Source organism: Microdochium trichocladiopsis (assembly GCF_020744255.1).
Source record: "Microdochium trichocladiopsis strain MPI-CAGE-CH-0230 chromosome Unknown B0I36scaffold_5, whole genome shotgun sequence".
NCBI classification, from domain to species: Eukaryota; Fungi; Ascomycota; class Sordariomycetes; order Xylariales; family Microdochiaceae; genus Microdochium; species Microdochium trichocladiopsis.
This window is the reverse complement of record NW_025763548.1, coordinates 996,544-1,005,343: the sequence shown is the minus strand read 5'-3', so window position 1 is coordinate 1,005,343 and position 8,800 is coordinate 996,544. Positions and strand designations below refer to the sequence as shown.

Sequence of the window (8,800 nt, the reverse complement as noted above, 5' to 3'; positions counted from 1 at the left end):
CCTAGGTAAGTAAAGCTGCGGGCGGGAACGTTGCCCTCCCCCCATCCAAGCTTGGTTCGTTGTTACAGTAGTGTGGGTGGTGTGCAGATCTGGTCACAGGAAGACTGAATTAGGCCCGATCTGGGAGATGAAGGCTGATGAGATCTCGATTGCCCAGGTCCTGGGGTGGGGAAGCGCAAATCTAGAGTTGGCAGAATGTGAGTGGGTGAGTTTATGCTTTGTAAGAACGGACATGTAGTTAGACGAGGTTGTGCTGTAGTTACTGGATGTTGTGCTGTATTGGTCTATGTGCTGTTGTTGTTATATGTTGTTTTCGCGGCAATCCGTGACAATGTTTGTCTCGGTTTGTATCACCAGGTAATCGGTAATCGGAACTATCGGAGTTTGGATGCTTTGCTGCTTTGCTGCTCTTGGTCTCGACAAAGCGAACATGACTACGTCATCCAAAGTCACGAGCCGGAGCCGTCCAGACCGAGCACCACGTAATAATGAAGGACTGGCCGTGACTTTGTGGCATCGTGCAGCAGGATGCCGGCGATCACCTACTCGCACAGGCACAAGCGTGACACGCTCGCGCGTTGCAGATGTATGTATGCATGCAGATCCGTGTCGTCCGTGACTGGCCGACATGCACATACATGTACACACGCCCACACGTGCAACCCGGTAGAGATGTAAGTGGTGTATGTAATTAGTTGTTAGTGCTTGCTTGCTTGCGTCTACAGCGCGAGACCTGTTTCACTCCGTCGCACGCAGAACCACGCACCGGGCTCTCATTGGCAAGCGTGGTCCCGTTGCCCAGTGTCGCAGACACAGACACGCAGAGAGAATTGCCGATCCGGAGCAACCACCTCCGCCAAGCCACGCCCGCCCGCCCGCTCCCGGCCTGCCACGCGGCGGGTGTGTGTGTGTGTGTGTCGTTCCATTGATTTATGCTATGCTGCACCCGACATAACATTGTCAGGTACGTACTGGCGGCCGGGTTGTATGCAGAGAGGGAGAAGAGGAAGGAAGGAAATCACCCGCCCCCAACCACCAGGCAAGCCCCTTCCGTTTCGAGACACACAAACACCCACCACTTCCCGCACCAGGGGACACACCCAATCACCCTCCATCCCACACACACACACACCCCTCTCGCTCACTTGTTCCACGTGTATGCCAATCTCTCTTTCCCACCACCACTTCCCACCCCTTTCTTCTTCTTGTTGGGCAATCTGGTCTTGTTATTGTTCTCTAGCCTTCATTAAGAGACAGGTGTATTATTATGCACGCACGCATAAATGAATGTGTCTGTCTGTGCATGCCCCTCAAACCAAGGTACATATGATATGCTCGATGACATGTACCTAAGCATCCAACTAGTGCCCTGGCCGTAATGATGATTGCATCGCTCCTTAGGGAACGGAGGTCAATTTCCCACTCGTGTAGTTCCACTAGTGTATCTCCAAGACGGCACAAAGAGAGATCAACCCCTGCAAACAAGCAAGCAAGGCTCACAAAGCAACTCGACCACGAGCCGTCGTCCGGTCCCAAAGGACACGGGAAAATCGTCTACACACACCGCTTCCGAGTCTGCTGCAACAAAGACATTGATTGCCCTTCTGCAACCGGCTCACCCCCAGCGCTCCATGGCTAGTCAGATTGGCAGACCATGGATTGCGCCACCTGCTGACAGCCTCGCACTACCCTTACCTCGAGCCGGAAGCCGCGTCTGCCGACGGCTTCTTCACCCTAACGCCGCCGCTTCTGGACCGCCAATCTGACATGGCCTGCCGCGCCAGGCTCATAAAACCCATTTCGCAGCACCTCATCAAACACCCCGTGCATATGAGGTGGACGACACCAGAGTGACTTGTTGACGAGCACAAAGGCTCAATTGTTGTATTGTTCTGAAGTATGTGCGACCCATTGTTCGACCTCGTATGGCAACCACCTTTGTTGTTTGCGTAGTCTGGACAGCTTCCAAGAAAAGAACAGGTGGTGCTTGCTCGCACCTCCTCGTAGCCAAACCCTGCCCAGCTCCTATGGTATGCGCGCCTCCTAAAAGGCTTTGCTGCGGGCGGGCCACCACCTTCCCGCCCTGAAAAAACGAAATGTGGCTCGCTGCCTAGCAGTCGCCCCTGCACGCCCCAGGTGCATGAGGGAAATATCAAAATCCTGTTCCTGAACGCCATGGTGGTATTTTCGAAAATGCAAATGCCTACAAACCGACATGCGAAGGGGTGTCTTTGGCAGTCTGTGGCCGAGAAATGTCGTGTGCGTCATCAATGGTTGGCCTCTGGTAGCCTGTACGCGTTTTATACATTGTGTTTCCCAGCGCATCGTGGGTCGAGGTTGCTAAACTCAGTCCTGGTCGGGGTCGGGATTGGTTGTGCGCAAGACCTTTCTCGAATAATCTTGGTTGTCTTGGAGAGTGTTGATACTCTCGCGGCTCTTGTTAGCCTGGGCGTAGATGTTGCCCGCGAAGGGGTCCATGCGGGGATCGTGCGGCATCAGTCGGCTGTTTCGCCTGCCTGTCGAAAGCTGCTCGCTGTCCCAGATGGAGGCCATCTCGGTGCGTGGTGTGCCCATCATGCCCGCAGAGCTGCCGCGGCCGCTGTTGGAACGCTCAACAGCAGCCTCCTCCTGGTTCTGCTTCCGTCTACGCAGCCAGAACCAGACTGCCGCGCCGATGATGATGCCTACGACGGCCAAAACGCCAACGGCTATTCCGACAGCCGCGCCAGTCGAAAGACCACTGCTGGTTGTCGACAACTCGCCATTGCTGGCCTGGTTCCCGGAATTGTTCGCCGAAGGTGGTAAAGTGATGGTGACCTGGCTGGTGGCGCCATCCGCAGTCACTGTCGACACTATGGTCAGGGGCGTGGTGCCTGTGTTGGTGGGCGAAGGTGGTTCAGTCTAGAGAGTACAGGGTTAGTCCAAGTCATGAGGCAGCTCAAATTGCACGTGTCACGCAATCTCATTTGCTAATCGTAAAGGCGCGCAAAGCCAGTCAAGGAAAACAGCGTAATCATACAGATTGTACCGTCCTACTCGACGTTGACCTTGAGGTCGGAGGTGGAGGGGGGGTTGGCTTTGGCGTCGGCGTGGGTATGAGCGTAGTGGGATCCGGCACCGTCGTCGTCGAAGTCTCCTGATGGCGCTTTCTGGTTAAACACCGGGGACGAGGGAGAGAGCGATGGAAGCAGGCTTGAGGCGCAACAACAACAAGGAGATTCACCCGGTAGACTAGCATTTTATCGAGACAAAGAAATTGGCAATACTCACTGTGGGTTGAGAGGATCCGGAATCATCCCCGCCCTTGACGCCGGAAGGCTGGGCACTCAGCTTGATATATCCCCAGACACCATCGCCTCCACAAGTGTCTGAAGGAAAGCCCGGGCACGGCTTGTTGCACTTGTTGGTGTTGACCTGGATGCTGGAGGCTGGCAAGTAGTCGCTGCACCAGCAGTTTGAATCCTTGATGACCGCAAACGCGTTGTTGCTGAGGGTGCAGAAATCGCGGCAAAGGCCGTCTGATTGATATATGCTCGAATCTGCGGAGTGTTAGCACTGATACCAGGCCAGGAAATCGTTCTGGGGACAACATACTGGCTGGCATTGAAGCGGTGTTGATTGTCGCGCAAAAGGTCATGGGAATGAGATCGGCAGCGACATGGCCGGCAGCGACATGGCCGGCCGCAAAGGCCGCCAGCGCCGTCAGGCTGACCGTTGACCGGAATGAGGCCATATTGGAGGCTTGAAGTGACAGGCGATAGGAAAACCTGGCGCGGAGGGGCCGACTTGTCAATACTTGATCTTGTGAGGGCGCAATGGTGTGCCTGGTATCGAAGGGGGTTATGGCCGGACTGGGGGGGATTGTTGTTGCGGGCGACTTGGCGGTGGTGTTTGTCATGTGTGGCACAGGGTGGTTGGTTGGTCGAATGGCCTGCAACGATTGTCCGCGTCTAGCGAGAGACACAAGGCAGCGCAGACTTACACAATCGTGTATGACTTTCTATCGGACAATTGCCATGACCTGGCAGGAGACAGCAGAGGCAAGTGAATGGTCCGCTGTGCGAGGAAGAAAGGGGCCGACAGGGCACTTTGTTCGTCGTCCGCACGGGGTGGTGCTCGAGCGAGGGGACGGCGTAGCGGGTCGGCAAGGGCTGGATGAGAGGGCGTCGAGAAGACGGATATTGGCACAACAGGGAGCAAGAGGCGGAGGAGAGGAAACCTTGAACGGGCAGAGGAGAGAGGACCTAGCAGGAGGATATGGAGTTAGGCGTGAGTGAGCGGCAGGAGTCGGACGACCGGGGGGACGAACTTGGCAAGAGCAGGTGCGGGTGGGGGGGCAGGGGCGCGGTGGTGGATGCGAGATGGCAGTGATGGGTGGGTGGGCCTAGCACCAGCAACCTTGGCCGCTCCACTAGCCAGGGCAGGGCAGAGCAGCCAGGCTAGCGTCAGGCCGGTGATGGTAGGAGACGTGATGTGATGTTGTTTGTTTGTTTAGACTTCTTCTGCTTGCCTGGCCAAAAGGCACGGTGCTGCGGAGCCGGCACTTACAGGATGGTTGGAAGGAGTCGTTCGGGGCTGGTGATGTCGTGCCGCCCAGCAGCTTTGAGATGGCGACGGCGAGGCGGAGCGATACGCACGACAGGAAGGAAAGCACTCGCAGGGACTCCCAGCGCGCTAATTACTCGACTTGGATTCCGGATGAGGTTGTCGGAATCTGGCCCAGGCTTGGATGCTTGGGCTCAGCCAATCCCGGAAACAAGGTTGACACCAAGCAGAACTATTCGGGCACGGAACAGATATCGACAAAACGTGTGGTGGAGGAGGCGAGGCGACGCTTGCGGGTGCTGTACCTTCTCGAAAGGAGAAGAGTGATGTCTGTGGAAAGAAAAGCTGGCCGAGACAGGCCGCACTGGTCGGGGCCAGAGGTGAAGCGGCCCAAGCAGCGACGATGAGCTGGTCGTGACTGTGACGACAACACTGGACCGATGTAGCAGTCACCCTCGGATCATCCAGAGACAACAGAAAAACTCTAAAAAGGTCAAGCGCGCGGGCGTGGTGCTGGCGGCGGTAGATTCCGCCTCCAGAAGCACGGGCAGGATCCTGTCCGTAAAGCACGCAGGTCTGGCTCGTCCTTTGTTGTCTCCCGCTCAGAGTTGTGCCGCCCCCCGGTCAGTCAACTGTCAGCGCGCTGCGAGTGCCACCACGTCTCGTTACGACAGCCTCAGCGGGCACGCACGCAGCCCATGCTAACTTCGGTGCTCCACGTCAGCCTCCATCAGCGGCCGCCTCCCACAACGTGGCCTCCAGTCTTGAATGCCCGATCCCCAGCTTCTCCAACGAGGGCGGAAACCTTGCAACAGGCCATCTCCGAACTGGGCACCTTCTGTCGACGACAAATCGACAATGGCTCTGCGGCTGGGGTCATCCAACATCCTCACCTGGGAAGAGCAGTCCACGCGGACACTGGCCGGACCACTGAGTATGACAGTACACTTGTAGTCGTGCCCACAGAACACGAGGAAGGGGCAGCAGGCGCCCTGGCCGGACCCCTGCCTGAGCATTGGCCCGTACGACCTCTCAATGATCAGCATGGTCGCTGCGGGAGCACCATGTTGTTGGCAGGCCATCCAAGACCTCCTCCAATCTACTGTCGTTCAATTCTCCAGCCCAGCCAGCGAGGGGTCGATGCGCCAGTCCCTACTGTCTAGAGTCACCCCAAAGTCTCAATCCGGCGCACCCGCGAGCTCGACAACAGCCGAGGTGCTATGTTACTTCGTGCAACAGGAAAAAGCTCTTGAGACGCTGCGCGACTGCATTCCAGTAGAGAGGTCGGCCGCTGGAGTGTTTGCTGCCTGTTGCTTGCCTGCTTGCTGGTCCGCAAGCGCGCGGCAGCTGTGGGCGGTGGAGATGAGGATTGACCTCTCACTGCTCCAAGATTTGGACTCGCTCCGCTGATCAAGATGGGCATAGGCACTGCTCATCACGACAGTCCTTGTCGTTTCACGGCCACGGCGGATCATCCACAACACAGCGATCATACCAAGCTGACTTTACGAAGCGGGGCCTCTTTGACGATTCCATCCTTCGCCGCTCGTGTCTAGAATTTTCATCGTCGGCCATGCTCAACCCCATGCCCCTGTTCGGCGAACCCATCATGTCGTCATTGAGACCCATTCAGATCTCGGGAGGAGCCAGGGTCAGCCCCATCTAAATGCAGCTGCTGCCTCCGCCTGGCGCCAATCAATACCCGGCTGGCCGGTCTACGAGAGTGCACAGGCACGGTCAGCCCGTGTTGGTGAAACAACGACAGCGAGGCTGAGGGCGACGGGACCCGCCAAGGACGCGTCCGCACTCGTAGTGGTGGTCCTGGCGGACAAAGCTAGGCTTTTCCCTTTCGGATGAGCACAATCCCGTCCTGGTGGCTCGCCCGCTTTAGTCCTGGCGCCAGCGATCTCGTTAAATTGCCAGAGTTCGGGTCAAGCAGGGCCGGTCCGGCACTTGTCATTCGAGTTGGCATCCTGTGCAGCAACTAATCTTGTTTCTGGCGACCAAAACCAAAACCACCGGCATGGGCCAGCCTGGCAGAGTGGTCACAGCAAAGAAGACCCTGTAGATCCTGGGACGACGACCAGCAACGGTGCTGCTGCCGTTTCGAGTTCGACACGACCCCTCTGGGCGATGGTGCAGTGTCCACAAGGCGTGAAGTCGCTTGGACAAAAGACCCCCCATCGTACCGGGACGATGCCCATCAGCCTTTCGAGTGCTTTCAGTGGCCGGTGTCGAGGCTTGGCGTGCTGCTGATCTGATGGGGAGCGCCTGATACAGTGGTGCAGCTCGTATTGTGCACATGCATCTCTGCCGCAGGTGTGCTGTGCGCTCACCACCCATCTTGTGCGGTCCAGGGTCTTGTCGAAACAGCAGCCAACCAAACCCGCAGGCACCCTCGAGGGGCGGCTTGTGCCATGCACCAGCAGCTTCTCGTTCATGTGCATAGATGCATGCACGGCTGCATCCCTCACGGCAATGGCATCCGCGTGCAGTCTGTTGCGGGTTGCTCTTCGCAACAGCTTGGTGCCTCTCCCGACGCGAAGATCAATCTGGTTCGCCATGGGCGAGGAGCGACATTGGTCTCCTAATAATCTAATAATCGCAATCTTGCGTAGGCGGAAATCAAGACATCCAGCCCCCGCGATTTCTTGCATCGCGCTACTGTGCTCAGTCGGGCGGAACGCCGTCCCACGAACCTAGCATTGTCGCCGTGCAGACGCAAGCGCAGCCTCCATGCATGCATGAAGGCAGCTTCCCAGCCCCGTCCGTGGGCAGAAGACAGAGCAGTAAAGCTCCAAGCCAAGTCCCCGCCGCGATCGAGTAGGACCGGGCCTGGACCACAGTATCGCAGGCTGCCTCTTGACTGTAGGCCTAACCAAGTTGAGCATACGGCAACACTGTCAAGAGCTCTTAGGCAGAGCCTCTTGCGGTAGACGGGTACTGCAATTCTTGGGCTGCGCGAGCACCCCTGCGAAGCCTCCTGTGAGATGCCATCTCGGCAGGCTGCTTTCTACACAAACTAACAAGACATGTGCTGTAAATGTCGGTCACGGACGTGCAGTCCGATAAGCGAGCATTAGGGAATCGAACTATCTCGGTCTCGGTGTCACCTCCGCCGGCTTGACACGCGAATGTGGAAGCTGGGTAACTACACCACTTGCAAGGTTTCTACGGCGTCGAGCGACCATCCCCCACGATAAGGACAAGTTCGCGGGGTCACATCAAGGTCGCCCAAAACGCTGACACGTGGGTTGCCTGCCAGCTTGGCTCCTGGCTAATCTACGCCACTCGATCAATGCTTGCTTGGCCCTGCCGTGACAAGTCGCTCATTCTCGCTCTGTACGAGTCCTGTGGGGGCTAGTGCCGTGATGCACGACATTATCGTCATCGTTGCGGCGGCAGATACAACAACCGAGCATCACTATGTCCGATTTTTACTGAGTTGCTAAAGACCCTACAAGAGTGATGCAACCTTCATCATTGTCGCGCGGTCGCCGCCTTGCTCTTCCCCTCCACCTTGTCAATCCAGGCGTGTTCATCGACAGCGACTGTCCGAACAGGGCAAATCCCTGCATTTGTGAGCGATCCCCGGTCCCGGCCAACCTCCCCCAGTCCCGGACAGGGTTCGTTCCAAGATTTTATTGTCCCGACGGGGAACTCTCTGGTTTGAGCCTGTCTTGTCGCCGCCCATTATATCACTGATGAGCACAGGGGAAAGCGCGATCGTGAAGGCCTCGGTCATCCCCACGGCAAGCGAGTCAAGGAACCGGCCGTGATGACTTCACAGAGTGGCGGTTTCTTAACTGCCGGACGATGATCGCTCTGACGATCCTGTGTCCCGGTTTGCGGGGTGGTTGGGCGAGGTGGCTTCTGCTGATGTGTTTGTTCATTACTTGGTTTCGCGGGGATGGTCTCTAGGGCCTGAAGCACCAAGGCCGATGTCCTATGCCCTGGAATACTGCTGTCTTGGCTCATCATGTGAACGATGCCCGTCGCAAGCCGACCCCTGTGATGTAAGTGCCAATATCTCGAAGAGTGGCAGGCAGCCTTGCCCTACGGTCTTGGCGCATTCTCTTTGATAGATCATGGGTTTGGGTCGTTGTCCTAAGGCGGTCACAACAATGCCTAGTGTTATCAATGAGCTACAATGAACAAGCCTGCTAGATCAGGATTGAGTCTACGTGCCTTCCTAGAGCATGCTTGAAGATGGGGTCATTTGCGAGTTCGCATGCTGGATTGTTTCCCCCTTCTG

The 8,800-nt window shown here is 57.0% G+C and overlaps 2 protein-coding genes across 2 annotated transcripts; both read right to left on the bottom strand.

Annotated features, from left to right (window-relative positions):
• Positions 1-2,346: 2,346 nt before the first annotated feature.
• Positions 2,347-3,733, bottom strand: B0I36DRAFT_362665 (uncharacterized protein; the record flags this gene model as incomplete). Its single annotated transcript, XM_046158689.1, has 3 exons — positions 2,347-2,901; positions 3,271-3,539; positions 3,595-3,733. 3 exons carry the CDS (start codon positions 3,731-3,733, stop codon positions 2,347-2,349), a joined length of 963 nt encoding a protein of 320 aa, XP_046012540.1.
• Positions 3,734-6,529: 2,796 nt separating this feature from the next.
• B0I36DRAFT_322641 (uncharacterized protein) lies at positions 6,530-7,123 on the bottom strand. The gene has a single exon (XM_046153878.1). It carries the CDS (start codon positions 7,107-7,109, stop codon positions 6,591-6,593), a length of 519 nt encoding a protein of 172 aa, XP_046012539.1. The 5' UTR covers positions 7,110-7,123; the 3' UTR covers positions 6,530-6,590.
• Between the last annotated feature and the right edge of the window lie 1,677 nt (positions 7,124-8,800).

What these genes read in the sequence shown, in the direction of transcription:
- B0I36DRAFT_322641 (XM_046153878.1), bottom strand. Translation starts at nt 7,109, where the DNA reads ATGGCGAACCAGATTGATCTTCGCGTCGGGAGAGGCACCAAGCTGTTG.